This window comes from Scyliorhinus torazame, chromosome 16, assembly GCF_047496885.1.
Source record: "Scyliorhinus torazame isolate Kashiwa2021f chromosome 16, sScyTor2.1, whole genome shotgun sequence".
Taxonomy (NCBI): Eukaryota; Metazoa; Chordata; class Chondrichthyes; order Carcharhiniformes; family Scyliorhinidae; genus Scyliorhinus; species Scyliorhinus torazame.
Genome location: NC_092722.1, coordinates 199,006,859 through 199,032,168, shown reverse-complemented (window position 1 = coordinate 199,032,168; position 25,310 = coordinate 199,006,859). Strand labels below are relative to the sequence as shown.

The window sequence follows — 25,310 nt, the reverse complement described above, 5'->3', positions numbered from 1 at the left end:
GCATTTCGGGTTTATATCAACGAAGGGATAGGGAATTTATATCGCGGTTAGGGTTTATATCACCCGGGGATGGGGGTGTTTATATCAAAGTTAGGGTTTATATCACCTGGGGATTGTGGAATTTATATCGCGGTTAGGGTTTATATCACCTGGGGATAGGGGAGTTTATATCGCGGTTAGGGTTTATATCACCGTGGGGATAGGGGAGTTTATATCGCGGTTAGGGTTTATATCACAGCGGGATTGGGGAGTTTATATTGCGGTTAGGGTTTATATCACAGCGGGGACAGGAGTGTTTATATCGCGGTTTGGGTTTATATCACCTGGGGATTGTTGAGTTTATTTCACCGCGGGGATAGGGGAGTTCATATCGCGGTTAGGGTTTATATCACAGCGGGATAGGCGAGTTAATTTTGCGGTTTGGGTTTATATCAACGAAGGGATAGGGGAGTTTATATCGCCGTTTGGGTTTATATCGCAGCGGGATAGGGGAGTTTATATTGCGGTTAGGGTTTATAGCACCCAGGGAATGGGGAGTTTATATTGCGGTTAGGGTTTATATCCCAGTGGGGATAGGGGAGTTTATATCGCGGTTAGGGTTTATATCGCGGTTAGGGTTTATATCGCGGTTAGGGTTTATATCGCGGGTCAAGGAGTTTATCTTGCAGCTATGGTTTATTACGTGCGGAAAAGGAGTTTATTTTGCGGTTACAGTGTGAAAAGATTGTGGAATAGTTGCTGCAGCCACGCAGTCATTTTAATGTATTTTGATATTGCCGATGTCACTAATGCACTGGAAATGACAGAATATCGATTTATTCAGAATCAGTAGGGGAATATTGCAATCCATTTGTGAGAATCCGTTTGTGGTAAATATGCTTGAAACATGATAGGATTTTTAAAAATCTGCTCTTGCTCTTCCTTGTGGTGATGCAGCTGTTATCCTGTGAATCCAAGAATTTTTGGAAGAATTGAAGCTACCAAACAAATAATGTGCAAGTGACACTGCACTGTGTAAATCTGCACTGTAAATTCTATGATTCTATGACATTTCCTTATATCATGGACTAACATTAGCACACTGGGCTAAATCGCTGGCTTTTAAAGCAGACCAAGGCAGGCCAGCAGCACGGTTCAATTTCCGTACCAGCCTCCCCGAACAGGCGCCGGAATGGGGCTTTTCACAGTAACTTCATTGAAGCCTACTTGTGACAATAAGCAATTTCCATTTCATTTCATGTCGGCTCTGAAGACTTTTTGAATCGAGAAATGGTGCTTAGTATAATTATAAACTGACAGAAATATTTAGAATTAGTAGGGCCAGCAGCAAATCTTTGAACTCTGGCAAAGGTGTACTGAAGTGGGAGCAGGCTGGATGATTTTCTGCATTTAGCTGTTGGCACTCTTGTGTACCAGTTGGGAACAAGGCACAGGTTAGAGAAAGGAATTGGTCCCACTCAGGGCATTGTGTACATCCGAGTGGGAAACCGGGCCACCTGGAGGAAAGCCACGCAGACACTGGGAGAACGTGCACACTCCTCACCGCCACCCAAGGCCGGAATTGAATCCAAGTCCCTGGCGCTGTGAGGCAGCAGTGCTAATCATTGTGCCGCCGTGCCACCCTGATGGTAAGTATTATGTATCCTGGGATGGGGGGAGTGGGGGGGAGGGTTGTATGTTTGCACCGGATTGATGCTGGGTAGGGGGAGTATTACCTGCATGCAGGATTGGTTCTGGGGACCATGTAAACATTCCTATTATAGAAGGATAGTGATCAATTAATAGTGAGTGATTGGCACTAAGGGGCATTCTGGGCAAGTGCTTTGGCACTAAAATTGAGAGTTTGTGTGTGCTTTTTAAAAACGTTTCTCCCCTTTCCCTGGAACACTAACTGTCTCTCCCCCCCCCCCCTCCCCTTTGCTGCTCTCTGTTGCCTCTGTCTCGTGGCAAAAATGCCAACCCCTGCAGTACTTCACAGAAGTACACAATCTTTGCAGTGACCTTGCCTAAAGACTGGCAAATATTCAACCACGAGAGGCCAAGACTGTTGTTACCTTGAGTATATGCCCCCACATATTTAGGAGAGGTGGTGGCATAGTGGTATCCTCCAGTCCTCCGGCACCTCTCCTGTGGCCAGAGGTCGCACGTTGAGCTGCTGGATTCACTCATCATTTGATCATGACTTTATTCTGTCATGTAAAGACGTTTCATAAACACCTACCAAATAGATCCTGAATGCAATATCCTTCAGCTTGCAGACTAATTATGGAATTAAAAACTTGCCATTCCTCCACTGTAGGAACAGTGTGAAGGGAAGTGTTCAACATTGAGATTTCCATCCTTTACTGTTGCCCTCCCAGTGCCTGGCATGAAATTAATGTGAGGGTGGGGGCATGATGGGTTAAGTGCAAAGGTTTTGGGGCTTGACAGCACCACTCGATTACAATTCTGAAACCTCTATTGGATTTAAGGCAAAGTTGTTGGTGGATAGCCTGTTGAGGAAGAAAGACTCAATGTGAAGGCTGAACCACTCGTGGCTAAGTAAGAATGGTATCAAATGGAAAGAAAAGGCATATCATGCTGCAAAGACCAGTAGTAGGTATTTAGAAAATTTTATAAACCAGTAAAAAATGGTTTTTAAAAATTAGAATCTGAGTAAACTAGTGAGGAATATAAAGACCGAGTAAAAGCTTCGACAAGTATATTAAAAAAGAGTGTAGTTCAAGTAAACAGTTTCTTAGAGGATGCAACTGGGGAATTACTAATGGGAAACAAGGGAATGGCAGAAATTTTGAATGTGTATCTTCACAGTAGAAGATGCAAAATAAATAATAAAAGAAAATTGAGGAGGGAAAGGGAGGGAGGAACTTAACAATCATTCAGTGGAGAAATGTACTGAGAAAACTAGTGGAACCAAAAACCGACAAGTCCCCTGGATCCAACGGCCCGCATCTTAGGGTCTTAAAATAAGTGGCTGCAGAGGTAGTGGATACGGTCAGAAAGGTTCCAGCGGATTGGAAAACCACAATTTAACTCCTCTGTTTAAGAAAGGAAGAAGACAAAAAGCAGGAAACTATAGATCAGTTTGCCTAACATCTGTCATTGGGAAAATACTAGAATCCATTCTCATTGGAAATAGCAGCAAGACATTTAGAAAATCATAATGCAATCAGGCAGAGTCAGCATGGTTTTGTGAAAGAGAAATCTGTTTGAGAATGTAACAAGCAGGGAAGAGAACTTGTACTGTAGCATTTCCAAAAGACATTCAATAAGGTTTACGTAAAAGATTACCACAAAAACTAGTGTGGGGGATAACATATCATGGATAGAGGATTGGTTGGCTTACAGGAAGCAGAAAGTGTCAAAGTGCTGCGGCCTCAACTATTAACAATTTACATAAATAACTTGGATGAAGGGACAGAATGTATTGAGGCTAAACTTGGAGATAACACAAAGACAGGTGGGAAAGTAAATTGGTGAAGGATATAAGAGTCTACAAAGGTGTATAGATGAGTGAGTGGGCACATAACTGGCAGATGGCGTATAATGGGGAAAAGTATGAACTCACCTACTTTGTCAAAAGAATAGAAAGGCAGTATATTATTTAAATAGAGAAAGATGCAAAACTGTGTGGTACAGAAGGATCTGGTGTCCTGGTACATGAATCATAAAAAGTTAATGTGCAGGGCACAACAAATAATTAGGAAGGCAAACGGAATGTGGTTGTTTATTGCAAGGGGAATGGAATATAGAAGTAAGGACGTTTTACTACAAACAAAGCACAAAGAAATGTACAGCACAGGAACAGGCCCTTCGGCCCTCCAAGCCCGTGCCGACCATGCTGCCCGACTAAACTACAATCTTCTACACTTCCTGGGTCCGTATCCCTCTATTCCCATCCTATTCATGTATTTGTCAAGATGCCCCTTAAATGTCACGACAGTTGAATAGGGCATTGATGAGACCACATCTGAAATTCTGTGTACAGTTTTGTGCCCCACCTACCTGAGAAAGGATATAATATCATTAGGAGCAGTTCAGAGAAGGGTCACTCAGCTGATACCTGGGATGGGAGATTGACAGGTTGGGCCTGTATCCATTGGAGTTTAGAAGAGGTGAACTGATGGGGTTGATACTATGGGGATGTTTCCCCTTGTGGGAGAGACCAAAACTCGGGGACAATTTAAAAATAAATAGTCTCCCATTTAAGATGGATGCAAGGAGAACTTTTTCCCTCCAATGGTCTATGGAATTCACTTCTCCAGAAACCAGTGGAGAATCAAAAATATAGAGGGCAGGCAGAAATGTCAGCCATGATCCAATCAAATGAGAGAGCAGCATCGAGGGACCGAATGGCCTACTCCTCCGAATTAACAAAAAGAGGCCAATTTCTGGGATAAGGGGATTGTCTTTGAGGAAAAGTTGAGCCTATACTTATTGGAGTTTAGAAGAATGACAGATGATCTTAGTGGAAGATCTAAGATTCTGAGGGAGATGCTGAGAGAATGTTTCCCTCGTGAAGGAATCTAGACCTCGGGCCTCCCCGTTTCAGATTAAGGGGTCTCCCACTTACCATAGAGATGGTGTCATTTCTTCTCTCTGAGGGTTATTAATCTTTGAATTCTCTTTCCCAGAGCACAGGGGAGGTTATGTTACTGAATATATTCAAGGTTGAGTTGGATAGATTTTTGATGAGTTGGAGGGGCAGGCATGAAAGTGGAGTTGAGGTCATGATTGCATTATTGAGTTGTAGATCTGGCTGGAGGGGCAGAATGGCCTACGCTGTCTTCGTTATGTTTTATGAACATAATCAGATGCATAATTTGACAATATGAGTGACATCTAGAGGCCATTATTTACAGATTTGAAGCTGGATATTTTCAGGGCTGGTTTAGCACAGTGGGCTAAACAGCTGGCTTGTAATGCAGAACAATGCCGGCAGCGCGGGTTCAATTCCCGTACCGGCCTCCCCGAACAGGTGCCGGAATGTGGCGACTAGGGGCTTTTTACAGTAACTTCATTGAAGCCTACTTGTGACAATTAGCGATTATCATAATATTATATTTTATGTTATACGGATCTGAAAGTGAGAGTTGTCGTGGATGATCAGCTTTTGATATAATACCATCCAGCACCAGGATACATTGACGCATCTCCGGTGAACAGCAGGCTGTGTGTGGAAGTGGCTGCTACTCCATTTCTAGAGTGTACCACCTGCATAATCCGACTGATGAACAGTGTGTTAATCCTGAAATGAAGGCTTCTGGCACCCATTTTCATATCAACACAATGAGGTCACTTTGCCACTCAAACCTCGGACTCCATTAACCCCCAGGTTGATTTTCGATCTTTTTTTCTTCAGCCATTGCAGAAGAAATACATCCGGGTGTCGGAGGAGGCAACAATTCGACATGTTGAAAAGTTCATTAGAAAGAAGCTGGAATTGGACCCAATCTGTCAGGTAGGCCACATAAAGATTGTCAGAAATCTGAGTGTACACCTGGAAGGGGCATCACTCCGAGGAAGGTTGCGATCCCTCTGATGTACCTGGAGTAGAAAGTTGCAATGGCTGTGAGCCTCAGTGCTGCAAATGAGAACGGAATAGCTTTTGTTAAAAAGGTCATTCGTGGAATATGGTCACAGGCAAGGCCAGGTTTTATTGATTGCCCCTAGTTATCCCTGAGAATGTGGTGATAGCTGCTCTCTTGAATCATTGCAATCCACGTGGTGATGGTACTCTTACAGGCTATAATGGATGGCATTTCAGCATTTTAATCCAGCTATTTTGGAGGAGGAACGATATTGTTCCAAGTCAGAGTGACATGTGACTTGGAGGGAAACGTGTAGATGATGACGATGTTCCCTTGCAGGTAGTGGTGATGTTCCCTTGCAGATAGTAGTGATGTTCCCTTGCAGATAGTGGTGATGTTCCCTTGCAGGTAGTGGTGATGTTCCCTTGCAGATAGTAGTGATGTTCCCTTGCAGGTAGTGGTGATGTTCCCTTGCAGATAGTAGTGATGTTCCCTTGCAGATAGTGGTGATGTTCCCTTGCAGGTAGTGGTGATGTTCCCTTGCAGGTGGTGGTGATGTTCCCTTGCAGGTAGTGGTGATGTTCCCTTGCAGATAGTAGTGATGTTCCCTTGCAGATAGTAGTGATGTTCCCTTGCAGGTAGTGATGATGTTGCCTTGTAGGTAGTGATGATGTTCCCTTGCAGGTAGTGGTGATGTTCCCTTGCAGGTAGTGGTGATGTTCCCTTGCAGGTAGTGGTGATGTTCCCTTGCAGGTAGTGGTGATGTTCCCTTGTAGGTAGTGATGATGTTCCCTTGCAGGTAGTGGTGATGTTCCCTTGCAGGTAGTGGTGATGTTCCCTTGCAGGTAGTGGTGATGTTCCCTTGCAGATAATGATGATGTTCCCTTGCAGGTAAGAACATAAGAACTAGGAGCAGGAGTAGGCCATCTGGCCCCTCGAGCCTGCTCCGCCATTCAATGAGATCATGGCTGATCTTTTGTGGACTCAGCTCCACTTTCCGGCCCGAACACCATAACCCTTAATCCCTTTATTCTTCAAAAAACTATCTATCTTTATCTTAAAAACATTTAATGAAGGAGCCTCTACTGCTTCACTGGGCAAGGAATTCCATAGATTCACAACCCTTTGGGTGAAGAAGTTCCTCCTAAACTCAGTCCTAAATCTACTTCCCCTTATTTTGAGGCTATGCCCCCTAGTTCTGCTTTCACCCGCCAGTGGAAACAACCTGCCCGCATCTATCCTATCTATTCCCTTCATAATCTTATATGTTTCTATAAGATCCCCCCTCATCCTTCTAAATTCCAACGAGTACAGTCCCAGTCTACTCAACCACTCCTCGTAATCCAACCCCTTCAGCTCTGGGATTAACCTAGTGAATCTCCTCTGCACACCCTCCAGTGCCAGTACGTCCTTTCTCAAGTAAGGAGACCAAAACTGAACACAATACTCCAGGTGTGGCCTCACTAACACCTTATACAATTGCAACATAACCTCCCTAGTCTTAAACTCCATCCCTCTAGCAATGAAGGACAAAATTCCATTTGCCTTCTTAATCACCTGTTGCACCTGAAAACCAACTTTCTGCGACTCATGCACTAGCACACCCAGGTCTCTCTGCACAGCAGCATGTTTTAATATTTTATCATTTAAATAATAATCCCTTTTGCTGTTATTCCTACCAAAATAGATAACGTCACATTTGTCAACATTGTATTCCATCTGCCAGACCCTAGCCCATTCACTTAGCCTGTCCAAATCCCTCTGCAGACTTCCAGTATCCTCTGCACTTTTTGCTTTACCACTTATCTTAGTGTCGTCTGCAAACTTGGACACATTGCCCTTGGTCCCCAACTCCAAATCATCTATGTCGTGGTGATGTTCCCTTGCAGGTAGTGGTGATGTTCCCTTGCAGGTAGTAGTGATGTTCCCTTGCAGGTAGTAGTGATGTTCCCTTGCAGGTAGTGGTGATGTTCCCTTGTAGATGCTGCCCTAGTACTTCTCAGAAATGGAGAATGTAGGTGTAGGAAGTGCAGCGAAAGAAACCTTGGTGAATTGCTCCATTGCATCTTTGTAGATGGTTCACACTGAGCAGCGCTCCGAAAGCTGGTGATATCGAAACAAACCTGTTGGACTTTAACCTGGTGTTGTAAGACTTCTTACTGTAGGAAGAAGTATACAAGAAGAATTATTGGTTACAAAGAGACACCAATAATCATGGGTGACTTTAATCTACATATAAACTGGAAAAATCAGATTGGCAGCAGTAGGCTGGATGAGCGGCTCATAGAATGTTTTTGACATAGTTTCTAAGAGCAGCACATCCTGGAACTAACCAGACAGCAGGTTACATTAGCCATGATATTGGGTAATGTGACACGATTAATTAATGACCTCAGAGTAAAGTCACCCATAGGTAGAAGCAACCACAATATGACTGAATTTTACACAGTCTGAAAAGAAGAATAGTAGGTCTAACACTAGTATTTTAAACATAAATAAGGGCAACTATATGACTGAAAGCTGAGCCAGCTGAAATGAACTGGGATACGAGACTAGATCAATACAGCAGCAGCAGACATTAAGATGATGCTTCAGAATAAGTATATCCCTACTATAACAAAAAATTCTAAGGGGAGTATCCACCGCCATGGGTACTCCTGAAGGACACTACTGATAAATTGGGCCTGCAGAATGTGGAAAGAGAACGAACATGAGGGAAAAACCTACTTGACCTCGTCCTTACCAATCTACCCGTTACAGATGCATCATCCACAACACTCCCCTACTAGTCCTCACCTTCCAAACTGATTCCACATCCTGATCTCCTAAACCAAGGTCATCTCTGACTATTGCCCAATGCCAGCCTTGGAACGCTTCATGAATTTGCGTGTCATCCTTGCGCAGGGGCCATGCTAATCTTCTCTGTATCGTTCCAATTTTAGTATATGTGCTGCTGAAGCGAGCACCAGCAATGCCATCCTTGATTAACAGTGCGGCCCCTCCACCTTTAACCAACTTCTATACTTGTGAATGTTATATACCCCTCAATTCCCCTCAATGAATGGCTTAGATAGGGTGGACGTAGGGAAGTTGTTTCCATTAGCAGGGGAGACTAGGACCCGGGGGCACAGCCTTAGAATAAAAGGGAGTCACTTTAGAACAGAGATGAGGAGACATTTCTTCAGCCAGAGAGTGGTGGGTCTGGAATTCATTGCCACAGAGGGTGGTGGAGGCCGGGACGTTGAGTGTCTTTAAGACAGAAGTTGATAAATTCTTGATTTCTCGAGGAATTAAGGGCTATGGAGAGAGAGCGGGTAAATGGAGTTGAAATCAGCCATGATTGAATGGTGGAGTGGACTCGATGGGCCGAATGGCCTTACTTCCGCTCCTATGTCTTATGGTCTTAATTCACAGGACCCAATCCTTGCCATCCTGCAGCCTCTGTAATGGCTATCAGATTGAATTTATTTACTTCAATGTGTGCTATTTATTCATTTACTTTGTTACGAGGGCTGTGCACATTCAGATACAAAGCCTTTAGTTTTGTCTTTGTAACATCTAGTTTTTAAAAATATATTTAGAATATCCAAATCTTTTTTTTCCAATTAAAGGGGCAATTTAGCAGGGCCGATTCACCTACCCTGCCCATCCTTTTGGGTTCATAGAATTTACAGTGCAGAAGGAGGCCATTCGGCCCATCGAGTTTGCACCAGCTCTTGGAAAGAGCACCCCACCCAAGGTCAACACCTCCACCCTATCCCCATAACCCAGTAACCCCACCCAACACTAAGGGCAATTTATCATGGCCAATCCACCTAACCTGCACATCTTTGGACTGTGGGAGGAAACCGGAGCACCCGGAGGAAACCCACGCAGACACGGGGAGAACATGCAGACTCCACGCAGACAGTGACCCAAGCCGGAATCGAACCTGGGACCCTGGAGCTGTGAAGCAATTGTGCTATCCACAAGGCTACCGTGCTACCCTAGTTGTGGGGGTGAGACCCAGGCAGACACGGGGAGAATGTGCACATGAACAGTGACGCGGGGCTGGAATCGAACCCGGGTCCTCAGCGCCGTAGGCAGCAGTGCTAGCCACTGCACCACCCTGCTGCCATGTAACATCTAGTTTTGACTGTTAATGTAGTCTTAGGAATTTTTCTCCCTTTCCCTTCCTTCCATTCTCTGATTCTCATTTCCTATATCATTATTTTACTATATTTTATTCTCCAGCTCTGATTCTACCCCATGATATGTAACATCTGTATCATTCGCAACTCACTAAAATTGCACCAGTAACAATACTAATACTGGTAACATTCAGTTTACCCTCGCAACAAACAATAATACAGAAACTCATAGATAAGTCTTTGTTACTCATCATAAAATGATAGAACATAGACTGAGAAAGACTACCAGGAATACAAAGACAAGTTTAGAATGCATATATGTAAATGGCTGGTGAGTTATGTGTAGCGACAATAACAGAAACATACCTTTGAAATGGTGAAGACTGTGTGCTGACATAAAGATATAAAGGGCGAGATTCTCTGGCCCCCTGCAGCATATTTTTCGGGGGCGGGTTGCACTGGCAGACCAGAGGACCCCAGCGGCATGGACAGCTGCAAGATCTCAAACAAAGCCTTCAGAAAGGATAGAGAAGAAAAAAAGTAGGTGGGGTGATAATCCCCATTCGAGAAGACAATGTGAGGGCAAGGACAGATTCCATCGAGTTAGAATTGAGCAGAAAGAGAGATGATCACACTACCCAGGGTATTGTGCCAGCTTCCAAATGGTGAAAAAGAATGAAAGATGGAGGAGTTGACAGGTGCTGTGTTTACCCCAGTGCTGTCTCTGTGTCACAGTGTGTTACAGTGAGGGGACAGGCGCTGTGTTTACCCCCAGTGCTATCTCTGCGTCACAGTGTGTTACAGTGAGGAGACAGGCACTGTGTTTACCCCCAGTGCTGTCTCTGTGTCACAGTGTGTTACAGTGAGGGGACAGGCGCTGTGTTTACCCCCAGTGCTGTCTCTCTGTCTCAGTGAGGGGACAGGCGCTGTGTTTACTCCCAGTGCTGTCCCTCTGTCACAGTGTGTTACAGTGAGGGGACAGGCGCTGTGTAACCCCCAGTGTGTGTTACAGTGAGGGGACAGGCGCTGTGTTTACCCCCAGTGCTGTCTCTCTGTCTCAGTGAGGGGACAGGCACTGTGTAACCCCCAGTGCTGTCTCTGTGTCACAGTGTGTCACAGTGAGGGGACAGGTGCTGTGTTTACCCCAGTGCTGTCTCTGTGTCACAGTGTGTTACAGTGAGGGGACAGGCGCTGTGTTTACCCCTAGTGCTATCTCTGTGTCACAGTGTGTTACAGTGAGGGGACAGGCGCTGTGTTTACCCCCAGTGCTATCTCTGCGTCACAGTGTGTTACAGTGAGGAGACAGGCACTGTGTTTATCCCCAGTGCTGTCTCTGTGTCACAGTGTGTTACAGTGAGGAGACAGGCACTGTGTTTACCCCCAGTGCTGTCTCTGTGTCACACTGTGTTACAGTGAGGAGACAGGCACTGTGTTTACCCCCAGTGTTGTCTCTCTGTCACAGTGTGTTACAGTGAGGGGACAGGCACTGTGTTTTTACCCCCAGTACTGTCCCTCTGTCATTGTGTGTTACAGTGAGGGGACAGGTGCTGTGTTCCCCCCAGTGCTGTCTCTCTGCCGCAGTGTGCTACAGTGAGGGGACAGGCGCTGTGTTTACCCCCAGTGCTGTCCCTCTGTCACAGTGTGTTTCAGTGAGGGGACAGGTGCTGTGTAACCCCCAGTGCTGTCTGTGTGTTACAGTGAGGGGATAGGTGCTGTGTTTACCCTCAGTGCTGTCCCTCTGTCACAGTGTGTTACAGTGAGGGGACAGGCGCTGTGTAACCCCCAGTGCTGTCTCTGTGTCACGTGTGTTACAGTGAGGGGACAGGTGCTGTGTTTACCCTCAGTGCTGTCCCTCTGTCACAGTGTGTTACAGTGAGGGGACAGGCGCTGTGTTACCCCCAGTGCTGTCTCTCTGTCACAGTGTGTTACAGTGAGGGGACAGGCGCTGTGTTACCCCCAGTGCTGTCTCTCTGTCACAGTGTGTTACAGTGAGGGGACAGGCGCTGTGTAACAACCAGTGCTGTCTCTGTGTCACGTTTGTTACAGTGAGGGGACAGGTGCTGTGTTTACCCCCAGTGCTGTCTCTCTGTCTCAGTGAGGGGACAGGCGCTGTGTAACCCCCAGTGCTGTCCCTCTGTCACAGTGTGTTACAGTGAGGGGACAGGCACTGTGTTTACCCCCAGTACTGTCCCTCTGTCACAGTGTGTTACAGTGAGCGGACAGGCGCTGTGTAACCCCCAGTGCTGTCCCTCTATCACAGTGTGTTACAGTGAGGGGACAGGCACTGTGTTTACCCCCAGTACTGTCCCTCTGTCATCGTGTGTTACAGTGAGGAGACAGGCGCTGTGTTTACCCCCAGTGCTGTCTCTCTGTCACAGTGTGTTACAGTGAGGAGACAGGCGCTGTGTTTACCCCCAGTGCTGTCTCTGTGTCACAGTGTGTTACAGTGAGGGGACAGGCACTGTGTTTACCCCAGTACTGTCCCTCTGTCATCGTGTGTTACAGTGAGGGGCCAGGTGCTGTGTTCCCCCCAGTGCTGTCTCTCTGTCACAGTGTGTTACAGTGAGGAGACAGGCGCTGTGTTTACCCCCAGTGCTGTCTATTTTGGCTGTATAAAACCTGATGTCGGAGCAGTCCTGGATACCAATTACATCGAAAACCGAGTCACCCAAGTCTGGTTAATTTTATGTAATTACACATCAGACAGATGGATTCTCTGGGGCGATGTGGGAGGCGGAGAGTGCTGCTCAGGACCTGAGTTTATTCCGAGGCCTGGGAGCTGCAGACACGCACACAGCAGTGTATAAACAAATGATGTGAACCGTCTCCAGGAAGATTTCACTTGTTGGAATCTTTTCTGCAAGGATTGAGTTTAATTGTTTGTGGAGATGTAGATGTTTGGGTTTCCGTTGTTGGGCAATGTTTTCTATCCTTCTCTGTGTCTTTTTCTCTACCTTCTCTCACATTTCCTTTCATTCCTTTTGATTTATTTCATACCTCTTTCGTTCTTTTGGTTTTCTCCATTCTCTTTCATTCTCTTTTCTTCCTTTTCTCTCTTCTTTTGGTTTACTCTTATCTCCTTTTTTTTTCTATGCCTTTTTAAAAATCTTATTTTCTCTCTTGTTTCATTCTGTCAGTTCTTTTTCTTTTCATTTCTCATTCTATCTCTCTTTCTCTCCTTACTCTTTATTCCATTTTCTTTCTACCTTCCTGATGTTTATTGCTCCTTCTCTTTCTTATTTTTTTACTCATCCATTCTCTCTTTCTTCCTCTGTGGACTAGTCTCTGTAATTGAGGTCGTTGGCGTCCCCTCTCCCTGTTTTGCCTGTTGCAGCATCTGCATTTATTCAGTGGCTCTCCATCTAATCTCCAGGTGCCATTTTCAGCTTCTGCAGTACACTCCCAGGTTTTATAATTAGCTTTTGATCGTTCTCAGTGGTTAAGTGCTGCCTCATCTGGAGGCTTGTGCTGCTTAGCAATTATTTGCACAAATCACACATCTGAAGGTTACTTCAAGGCCCAAGAGACCCAGGCAGCCACCAAGGTGGTGAAGATAAAAAGAATTATTGTTTAAAAAAACGAAAAGCCGCAAATTCACAACACAGCGGAATGAGTCGTGAACTATCACAGGATTAACCAGGTATTGAACGAACAGTCGTTGAATTATCAGCCAGTGAACATACAGTTCCCTCGCCACTTCCCTCATCAAACCCACACCAGATTGTTCCCAAAATGAACCAAGCCAATTTTATCACCCATCGAACTTCCTCCAAATCGTCAGTAAAGTATTACAATCCCCGACCAGGCCACAACGATGGCTAAAATACTGGATAAAAACCCCAATATTTTATTTTATTTTGAAAGACTGCAGAAAGACAGATGCTCCAGGAGTGATTGCGTGAAAAAATAGGGCTTTGGTATTTTTAAAACACAACTTTATTATTAACACAATATTAAACTGGTTTTAACTTCAAACCCGAAACGAGCAGCTTACAATTACACTTTAGCACTACTACTCCATTTTGCATTAAACAAAAAGAAAATAAACAAATAAATAAATAAGTAAACAGCTCTCAATTCAACTTAAACACGCAAGGCCTAAAGTGATACTTGCATTCCAAAACAGATCCTGCCTCTTGTGAGAACCCCTTCAGACTCTCGCTGAATGTCTTCAAATGGCTGCTTCAACTGGGTTGTTTCAGCTTTTTCCTTGTCTCCAGACAAGACTGCTCTGCTATTAAATGTTGTCACTTATTAAGCTATCTCACTGGGAAAGAAAACGGTCTCTCTTATGGTCACACAAGGGTTACCAGATCAGAGTTTACTTCCTTTCCGTTTTCTCCCAAAACGGTAAACTTCTAATGCTTTCAAAATATTTCTGTGTCTCTCTGACTTCACCCCCTCCTGATGAAAAAGGAAATTCGGCATGTCCCCATTAACTTGTACCAACTTTTACAGATGCACCATAGAAAGCATCTTATCTGGCTGCATCACAGCCTGGTATGGCAACTGCTCGGCCCAGGACCGCAAGAAACTTCAGAGAGTCGTGAACACCGCCCAGTCCATCACACGAACCTGCCTCCCATCCATTGATTCCATCTACACCTCCCGCTGCCTGGGGAAAGCGGGCAGCATAATCAAAGACCCCTCCCACCCGGCTTACTCACTCTTCCAACTTCTTCCATTGGGCAGGAGATACAGAAGTCTGAGAACACGCACGAACAGACTCAAAAACAGCTTCTTCCCCACTGTTACCAGACTCCTACATGACCCTCTTATGGACTGACCTCATTAACACTACATACACCCTGTATGCTTCATCCGATGCCGGTGTTTATGTAGTTACATTGTGTACCTTGTGTTGCCCTATTATGTATTTTCTGTTATGCATTTTATTTTATTTCCTTTTCTTTTCATGTACTTAATGATCTGTTGAGCTGCTCGCAGAAAAATACTTTTCACTGTACCTCGGTACACGGGACAATAAACAAATCTAATCCAGTAGCTCTGCAGGTTCCAAATCATTAACTCTCCAGGGACTTCCCCAGTCAAACCACACTCACCCCAGGCTTTTAACCAGTCAAACCACACTCACCCCAGGCTTTTAACCAGTCAAACCACACTCACCCCAGGCTTTTAACCAGTCAAACCACACTAACCCCAGGCTTTTAACCAGTCAAACCACACTCACCCCAGGTTTTTAACCCGTAAATTGCCCCCAACATTTATAATCCAATTTCCTAAAATCTTCTAATTGTCACAAAAGTGATGGACAGAGTCAACCAGCAACACCTAGTGACCAATAATTATCTCACTGAAACTTTGGCTTCTACTCAAATCACTTGCCTCCAGGTCCCATCACACTTTTGATCCTGTCGTGACTGCCAGAGGTGAGGTGAGAATAATGGGCTTTGACATCAAAGCAGCATTTGATCAAGTTTGGCACCAAGAACTCCTCAAAAAAACAACCTTTGAGGACACCTGGAATCAAAGGACAAGCTGTCCACTAGGTTCATTCAGGAAGGCACCAAAGATACCAAAATACTTCATCGGGAACACCAGGAGGCAAAGTCGGAGAGAGCACCAATCTCCCAACACCTTATCTACCTGACCCCTCAAACACCACCTCCCCGGCATGTGACAGAGACTGTAGATTACGCATTCTAAACCATCCCAGAACCCATCCAACCAAAGTGGAAACAAGTCATCCTGCAAGAATTCCTGAGGGGATATAACTGAATTTGCAGTTTAAAGTTGCAGGAATGAAGTTACTGCTTTAATCATGTCCTCTGATTGTCAGGAACAGTGGAGTTCACGGCTGCAAATAGAGATTCCTGGTTTCCAGTGGAATACAGTGCAGGAATGTTATCCTAAGTGAACATTCAAGGATATGCAAATAGGAATTAGCCTTAATGTAAATAGAGAAAAAATCTGATTGAATCTGAGTTCTAACAGCAATTGCCAATATTTGAGTCTGGTCAGAGTGCGGGTCTCGACACCTGACTTTTGTAGATGGTGGGGAGAGAGGTGTTGCTGCAGCTTTGTAGAGAACGGGTGGAGAACTGATCATTTTGCGGAGGGTTGGGGGATGTCCAGCCCCAAGTGCGGTGCGGAAAATCAATCTGGGTCGGGGAGGGAGGCGGCACTCATTTGAAAACAAAGACATTGCGCCTGGACCTGTCTCTTTCCAGGGTCACATTCTGTCAGTAAATGTTTAATCACAGGTCATATTTTGTCTAATTGACAGGTAGACATCATCTGTGGAGACAAGATCTTAGAACATCACCAGACCTTGAGGCACATTCGAAGCAGCGTCACCCACAGCAGCATACGGGTTAGTGCTGGTCCCCTCGCTTCACCCAATAGCAAATTAATTTCTATGTAATGGGAAAGAATGAAAATATATCACCAGAACCGAGTACATAGGAATCATTCAGAAGGATTTTTTTTTCTGTTTTTAAAATTTAGAGTACTCAATTCTCTTTTTTTCCAATTAAGGGGCAATTTAGCGTGGCCAATTCACCTACCCTGCACATCTTTGGGCACATCTCCACACAGACCTGGGGAGAATGTGCAAACTCCACAATTGCGAAGGATAATATGGGATTGTGTAACAATAGGGATCCGTGGGAAGAATTTGGGCAATCTTTGCAATGGGAATCAATGGGCAGGGCTTTATTGGGATTCTGTGCTGTAACATTGAGGAGGAACGGTCTAATTAATAATAATAACTGCTTATTGTCACAAGTAGGCTTCAATGAAGTTACTGTGAAAAGACCCTGTTCGGGGAGGCCGGTACGGGAATTGAACCCGCGCTGCTGGCATTGTTCTGCATTACAAGCCAGCTGTTTAGCCCACTGTGCTAAAACAGCCCCTGATAATTGGATATCAGTTAGCATAAATGAGAAGAGGGTCATACCTGTGAATGGAACAGACAAGTTGGAATTGTGGATAAAATCAAAATACTGCCGATGCTGGGAATCTGAAATAAAACTGAAAATGCTGGAAACCTCAGCGGGTCTGGCAGCATCTGTGGAGAGAGAAAATAAAGTTAATGTTTCGAATTTGATTGGAAAGGGAGCGTGGGCAGCACAGGAGAGAGAAATGTCAGACTGGGTATTCTGAGGCGCAAACCGGCATGAATTTTACACTGAACACAAAATATTGCTTTGACAAAGAATCATCCAGACTCGAAACGTTAGCTCCCTTCTCTCTCCACAGATACTGTCAGACCTGCTGCAATTGTCCAGTATTTTTTGCTTTTGTTACAAAATATTAATATTCTGTACGGTTACTGCCTCATAGTATACAACAGAACTAAAATATAATTCTGATTTTGACTTTGCTATAAATGACTTACAAGTGAGATCAAAATAAATACCCAGGTATGGGTGGTACTTATTGCAGAGTGCTGGAACTGAAGGTTGTGTCTGACTGCACTTATAGTCCAGTTCTGGTCAGATTGCAGACAGAATTGTAGAATCATAGAATGGGTACACCACAGAGAGGGCAGTTATGTCTGTGCTGGCTCTCTGAAACAGCTTCCCATCTAATCCCACTCCCTGGCCCTTTTCCTGTAGCCTAACAAGTTATTTTCTCATCAGGTTCTTATCCAATTCCCTTTTGAAAGCCAGGATTGGACCTGCCTCCGTGACACTTTCAGACAGTGCACTCCCGATTCCAATTTACCAGACTAGTTCTCACCTTACTGAAATTGTCTGTCCTCCAATTGAATATTTTTGCTCTGGATTGCCCTTTATTATGGCTAACCTAAACTTTATAATACTACATTCATTGTTCCATCCTGATACTTAATCCGCTTGATCACCTAATTCCCCAATACAAGATCCAACATTGAGTAGGGAAAAAAGGAAACGTAAACTTGCATCAGGATATTTTTCTTCCCATTGATAGAATGATCAATACATAAAAAGGACTCCGAGGCAGAGAGTTGGAATGAAGAATCCTGGAATCATGTAGGAAATGAATAGATGCTGACGTGTGATTGAGGGGAGGGAATGTGGGTCTGTCTAGATATCCCACCGTGGGGAGAATGTGGGTCTGTCTGGATATCCCACTGGGGGGGGAATGTGGGTCTGTCTGGATATCCCACTGCGGGGGGAATGTGGGTCTGTCTGGATATCCCACCGTGGGGGGAATGTGGGTCTGTCTGGATATCCCACTGGGGGGGGGAATGTGGGTCTGTCTGGATATCCCACCGTGGGGGGAATAACCTCCCTGATCTATGTGTGTTATGACCTCATCTGGAATTCAGAGTAGTGGCTGTGGTGATAGAGTCAATCATTGCAGCAGCTTATGGTGAACACAGAGGTTAAACGGAGGAAAGATATGATTTTGAATTTCTGTCACACAATGAGTTTTGATGATTGAACATCACATGCAGTTTAGCGAATATACATGTGCTGTAGAGCATTGCCGTTAACTAGTCTTTGGCTTTAACCATTTACCAGATGCTCTGTGTACTGTTATTGATGTGCATGCAGTCTTTTCATAAAACTCCATCTGGACACCCTACTCTGTAGCTTGTAACCAGTGCAGATGATTGCCGATTTATCTTGTATATTACAGACCTCAGTATCAAAACAAAACTTGTAACCCAAGGATGTCCGAAAGCACGTCACAACCAAATGCGGTTATATTGAAGTCCAGTTACTGTTGTAACCAGTTTACACACAGGAAGCTTTCACAAACAACAATTTGATAGTGACCAGATAATCTGATTTTGTGGTGTTGATTGAAGGATAAATATTGGCCAAGACACCAGGAATGACTTCCCTGTTCTTCTTCCAAATAGTCCCAATGGATCTTTTGCCTCCATCTGAGAGAGAGCAGACTGCACATTAATTTTTGAAAATTAATTTAAGGGATATGGGGATCGCTGGTTGGAACAGCATTTATTGCCCACCCCTAATTGCCTTTGAGAGGGTGGTGGTGGCCTGGTTTCTTGAACTGCTGCAGTTCCAGTGGTGTAGGTACATCCACTGTGCTATTAGGGAGGGAGTTCCAGGATTTTGACCCAGCGACAGTGAAGGAACGGTGATATATTTCCGCAGCACGGTAGCATTGTGGATAGCACAATTGCTTCACAGCTCCAGGGTCCCAGGTTCGATTCCCGGCTTGGGTCACTGTCTGTGCGGAGTCTGCACATCCTCCCCGTGTGTGCGTGGGTTTCCTCCGGGTGCTCCGGTTTCCTCCCACAGTCCAAAGATGTGCAGGTTAGGTGGATTGGCCATGATAAATTGCCCTTAGTGTCCAAAAAATTGCCCTTAGTGTTGGGTGGGGTTACTGGGTTATGGGGATAGGGTGGAGGTGTTGACCTTGGGTAGGGTGCCACAGGTATCGGAAGCTCCCCCTCCAGCTCCTGTCCAGTTCAGTTTCTGATCAATGGTAACCCCCAGGATGTTGATAGTGGGGGATTCAGCAATGGTAATGCCATTGAATATCATGGGGCGATGGTTAGATCCTCTCTTGTTGGAGATGGTCATGGCCTGACACTTGTGTGGCACAAATGCTACTTGCCACTTGTCAGCGCAAGCCTGGATATTGTACAGGTCTTGCTGCATTTCGATATGGACTCCTTCAGTGTCTGAGGAGTCGCAAATTGTACTGAACATTGTGCAATTATCAATGAACATCCTCACTTCTGACCTTACGATGGAAGGAAGGTCATTGATGCAGCAACTGAAGATGGTTGGGCCGAGGACATTCACCTGATGAACTTCTGCAGCCATGTCCCGGGACTGAGAAGATTAACCTCCAAAAACCACCTTCCATTTTGTTCAGTATGACTCTAACCGTGGAGTGTTTTCCACTGATTTCCGTTGAGCCAGTTTGGCACTAGCTCCTTGATGCCACACTCCATCAAATGCTGCCATATACAAGACAACATCTCTGTCAGACTAGATTTTAGTGCTCTGCTCTCTGAAGTGGGACTTGGAGTCATGATCTTCTGACTGAGATGCGAGTGTTACCCAATGGAGTAACAGCTGACACCTCATTGGAAGGTCTAACTGCGTGTGGTCAATCACCGTGAGCTGTCATATAATCAATTTAAAGAATTCAATCATTCTTCATTCACTCATATCACATAATCCATCATCGATGTAAAGGCACAGCAGACAGCCTGCGGCAGAGTCTCTGGCTGCAGAGGAGGGCTTGGGACATACCTCTCCATGGATAAGTGTTCCTCATGGTGCCTTGTTGCCTTACTGTGCAAAAGAGCTGAGATCAATAGAGCCCACCCCATACTGGCTGTGTGCAGAATGGTCAATGTCTAATGATACAGACAGGCGTGACCACGCCTGCCCGCCCCTGGGGGTGGGCAAACTGAGGCGGTGGGGAAGTCCTGAGGGGGAGGCAAGTACTGGGTCACATTGGTGCCTAGTAACTAACGCACAGCTAGCAATTTATACCCAGCTCGGAATTGCAGCACAGGATAAATAGATAGCCCCAGCTGCTGCAAGTTGCCTTTCTTCTCCGAGGATGCTGCAACTTTGATGGATTTGCCTTGTGAAGGCTGTGAATATTGTGCTGTAACTAAGTGAATGTGCCTACTGTGTGACCTGTGAGTGATCTTTACTTCACATGTGCAGTAACCAAGGAAACTGCCTCCTGGGATGGCAGGGCTTAATAAGTTAAAAATTTATTTCATGTATTTTGCACTGAAGCTCGCTAGTGGGTGGTCAGTCCTCCGCTCTGTTTGATGGTGGAGGCAGACTGGAAGTAACTGGTCAGTTTACAGAATTGCTTTGTGTTTGCGTATGGCTGTGATCTGGGAGATCACACATCTTATTGACAAGACAAAGAATCTATACCCACAGAGCTCTCTGGACTGTGCTGCAGAACTGTTGTGTGTATTTTTGGGAGGTCAGTATTCATCTTGATTAGAATCCTGGAATGATACTGAGAGAGGCCATTCAGCCCTGTGTGCCTGTGCTGGCCCTTTGAAAGACCTATCCAATTAGACACACTGTTCTGTCTTTGTCCCACAGCCCTGCAGATTTTTCCCTTTAAATATTTATCAAATTTTACCCAATTCTCTTTTGAATGTTATTATTGACTCTGTTTCCACCGCATATTCTCGCAGCGCATCCTGGAGAACAAAAATCGCTGTGTACAAAGAGAGTTTCTTCATGTCACCTCTGGTCCTTTTGCCAGCATCCTTAAATCTGTGTCCTCTGGTTAGTGATCCTCCTGTCAGGGGAAAGAGGTTCTCCTTATTTACTTAATCAAAATCATTCCTTATTAATCTTCTCTGCTCCAAGGAGAACAATCCAAACTTATCCCGTCTTTCCACAGAACTGAAGTCCCTCATCCTTAGAATCATTCAAAAATTCTTCTCCCTTCACCTTCTCCCTTGTTAACCAAGGCCGCCCCTTACCAGTGAGGATTTGGGAGTGGGGCTGCAGGCGGGGGTTGATGAGCAGCCTTCATCTGGCCAGCTCTTGGACAATTTCTTTTCCTGATGCCCAGGGGAAGAGCTGATGTGCAATGAGATCAGTGCACACATACACAGAACGATCTCCAACACAGGAGACTCAAACACCAGAGGTACATTGTACAGAATTACATTGTAGGATCCTGGTCAAAAACCCCAATATTTTATTTTAATTTTGTAAGACTTTGAGGACAGGATACTTCACTTCAGGAGTGATTTCACAAAGAAATGGGGGTTTGGTATTTTAAAACAAAGTTCATTACCAACACAGTATTAAAATCTTTAACATCACACCGAAAATAGCTTACAATTACCCCTTAAAACAATACTACTCAACGCAGTGAATACATTCCCCTTAACTGTTATCTTTATTCCCACTTAGAAAACAAGAAAATAGACCATCTCAGCTCTCAATCCACCCTAAATACCAATGTCTCAAAAGAATACTTGCTTTAGAGTTATTCTTTGAGAAAAAGATCTCTTGATGCTGCTTTACAGAACAGATCTGACTCTGATCCGAACTCCTGCAGAAACTCTGGCTAACTGGTTTGTTTCAGTTCACCCTCGTCCTCAGACAAGTCTGCACTGCTTTAAATACAGTTAATCTCTTTTAACTAACTTAAAGTTCGAGCCTTACTTAGTCCCAACTTCAGCCAGATCAGAAACTGAAAATTCTTTCTCAAAATGCCGATGCCTTCGCTCCCAGCATTGACATAATCTCACCAAGCTGAAACCTAATTAACACCCCAGGAAACCCTGCTAATCAAAACAAAATTGCATTAGCCCAATGACGGTTAATTGCACCTCAGGCTCCTAAAGGCTTTGTTATCTTTCAAACCAAGATTATTTTAAAAGCGTGATTGCAGCAGTCAAACACACTCTAACCCAGGCTTTTTAAACAAATATTTTATTCAAGCATTTTCATAAAAACAAACTGAAGCAGAAGCAAGTTTGCACAACATTATAAATAACCCAACACCCATTCTTCCCCACTCCCCAACATCGCCCCTTCTCCCATCCTGCCTTCCCGATTTTGCCCTCCCTTTTGCTGACTCCCTCAATCCTCCTTCAAGAAGTCAATGAACGGCTTCCACCTCTGAGTGACCCCATCAACCGACCCCCTCAGGACGAACTTGACCCTCTCCAGCCTCAGAAATTCCACCAGGTCACTCACCCACACCCCCGCTTTTGGCGGTTCCACGTCCCTCCATCCAAGTAAGATGTGTCTCTGGGCTACCTGGGAGGCAAAGGCCAAAACATCTGCCTCTCTCGCCCCCTGGACTCCTGGGTCTTCCGACATCCCAAATATTGCCACCCCTGGACTCAGGGCCACCTTCACCCCCAGCACCGTGGACATTATGTCCGCAAACCCCTGCAGCTTCGGACATGCCCAGAACATGTGGGCATGGTTTGTGGGCCTCCCGCACACCGCCCACACCTACCTTCCACCCCCTCAAAAAACCTACTCATCCGCACTGCCATCATACGTGCCGATGAATGACCTTAAACTGAATGAGGCTAAGCCTCGCACGCGGCAAGGACGTAGGGCCACAGCCCACATCCCGGCCTCCACCTCCCTCCCAGCTCCTCCTCCCACTTATGATATTCATCCCTCACCAGGGCTCCTCCCCATCCATCAGCTCCTTGTAAACTTCGAACACCTTCTCCTCCCCCATCCCTGCCTTCGAGAGCACCTTCTCCTGCAACCCCAAGAGCGATAACCCAGGATAACATGGCACCTCTCTCGTCACAAAATCCCGGACCTGCAGGCACCTGTAAACCATGGACTTCCGGTGAAGGCCATGGAGTGAGTGGTCACATGCAGGGCAGCTCCGGCTCAAAAGTGTGGATTTGAGATCTTTTTACCCGAAAACGGGAGAATTTTGACGGGAAAGTGTAGTTGAGGGTGTGGAGGAGAAGCTCCCCCCAGGAGTAGCATATCTGCTGATTATCAGACCCGGCATGAGAAGGTTAAAGACCTGGCCAAGTAATTGGAAGAGATCTGTGGCGCAGGAGCAATTGGAAAGATGGCAGAGGGGGGGGAAGGGTCGTCGCATGTTGGAAAACCCCAGATGGAGCAGTTGGTAGCGTTAATCAAAAAGGAGTTCCGCCAGCAAAGATAGGAAATGCAGGAAAATCGATCAACGTAGCGGTTGCACCCCTGAAAGATCGATGGAGAGGGTCGAGAAGTACTTGGAGTCACAGGGGTTGCAGATCGTGGGGTGGGGCTCCTGGGGGCCCTTTGCAAGTCGATAAGAGCAAAGGTAGAGGAGCAGGAAAATTGATCCGGAAGGCATAATCTGCATATAGTCGGCCTGCCTGAAGGTGTGGAAGGCACGAGTGCCACGAGATACATCTCGAGGATGCTGGCAGGGCTGGTGGCGGAGTGGGTGCTGGACAAGGCTCCTGAAGGGGATAGAGCGCACAGGTCTCGAAGGCAGAAGTCAAGAGCAGGGGAGCCTTTGCAGGTGGCGATTATAAGGCTCCACAAATTTATGGAGAAGGAAAACATCCTACGCTAGGCCAGGGAGAAACAGAACTGCGAATGGGAGGGGAACAAGGTCCGAATATACCAGGACATTGGAGCCGAGCTGTCAAAAAGGCGTGCTGAGTTTAACAGGGCCAAGGCGGCTCTCTGTCAACGGCAGATGAGGTTTGGGCTGCTGTACCCGGAAAAGCTGTGGGTGACTTCTGAAGGCCGGGAGTATTATCCTGAAACCCCAGAGGAGGCCGATGACTTTATTAAAGAGGATAAACTGGGGGAAGAACTGAACTTGGATGGGTGATGGAGGAGTTGGCACGGTGCAGTTCGGAGGATATGGGTAGTGTGGGGTTTGGAGGGTAGGGGGGGTGCTTTCCTTCTCGGTTGGGGGAGGATTTCATTGTGATGACTATTTGTTTTGGGGTAATTTTTCCCCCCCCCCCCGCTCCTGCCGCCTGTGGTACTGTTTATTTTTTGGAGGAGGTTGGGATGTGTCTTTGTTTGGGTGGGGGAGGGGGTGGTCCACAGGGAGCTGTTTGTACAGATCAAAGAGGGAGGGGTGGGGGAGGGGTAACTAGGAGGAGCCTTCGGCAGGAGCAGCCATGCTCGCAGGTAATGCTGGTGAATGGAAATGAGGTGGGGGCAATTGCCACGAGGGGTGGCCGATGGGGAGAGGGGGAGGGAGAGAGAGATGCGATATGGCAGTGTTGGAGGAGAAATGTGGTCATGGGTGAAGAAGGGGGCCATATTGGATGGGCCCGGTTTAGGGTGAAATTAAAGGGATCAGAATCGGTAGGAGAGGATGGCCGACGGTAGAGGGCAGTGGAGGCCTCATAACGTGGAACATGCGGGGGCTAAACAGGCCAGTGAAGAGACTTTGTGAAGGTGGGGGTGGTCTTTCTGCAGGAGACACACCTCTGGGTGAGGGATCAGGTTAGGTTGAGAAAGGGATGGGTGGGTCAGGTATATAACTCGGGGTTTGACTCAAAGTCACGGGGGTGGTGGCCATTTTGCTGAGTAAAATGACGGGGTTTGTAAGTGCCAAGGAAATGGGGGACCCGGGTGTGAGATAAGTGATGGTGAGTGTGGTATTGGAGGGGACGCCAGCAGTGTTCGTGAATCTAAATTTCACTGAATTGGGGTGACGGGGGGGGTCTGTGAGGGAGTTGCTGGGAGCGATTCCGGACTTAGCCACACATCAGTTGACTATAGGAGGGGACTTTAATTGTGTTCTGGAGCCGAGGGTGGACAGGTCGAGCCCCAGGTCAATGGAAAGGCTGTGGATGGCGAAGGAGCTGGAAGGGTTTATGGAAAGGATGGGTATAGTGGACCCGTGGTGGTTTAAGAACCTGGAGGAGAGGGAGTATCCCTTCTTCTTGCACGTTTACAACGTTTACTCCTGAATCATTTTTTTTAATGGTAAGCCAAAATTGGTTGATGGGGTGGTGGGGGCACAGTATGCGGGAATTCTAATCTCCGACCTCATTGGCTTTAGTTTTGACTTAGCTCGGGGCTGGAGCAGAGACTGGGATGGAAGTTAGACTCGGGCTGTTAGCAGACAGGAGGTTGTTGATTAAGGAGTACGTGGAGTTGAACCAAAATTGGGAGACGTCGGGGGCCACAATCTGGGAGGGGTTGAAGGTGGTAGTTCGGGGAGAGATTATCTCCTTCAAGGTGCACAGAGACAGGAAAAGGAGAGAGGAGTACGA

At 45.9% G+C, this 25,310-nt stretch overlaps 1 protein-coding gene and 1 non-coding gene across 5 annotated transcripts in view; one reads left to right on the top strand and one right to left on the bottom strand.

Annotated features, from left to right (window-relative positions):
• The window catches only part of pcgf6 (polycomb group ring finger 6), a 146,405-nt gene that overhangs the window by 102,833 nt on the left and 18,262 nt on the right, over positions 1-25,310 (top strand). For 2 of the 4 annotated variants that reach the window (XM_072479769.1, XM_072479768.1), the window contains 2 exons: positions 5,363-5,461; positions 15,909-15,995. In XM_072479769.1, coding sequence (XP_072335870.1) covers positions 5,363-5,461; positions 15,909-15,995 — 186 coding nt within the window. The remainder of the gene's footprint in view (positions 1-5,362; positions 5,462-15,908; positions 15,996-25,310) is intronic. The other 2 variants (XM_072479771.1, XM_072479770.1) reach the window with 2 other exon arrangements.
• On the bottom strand, positions 8,391-8,497 carry LOC140393431 (U6 spliceosomal RNA). The gene has a single exon (XR_011935612.1). It is a non-coding gene; the product is annotated as a U6 spliceosomal RNA (small nuclear RNA).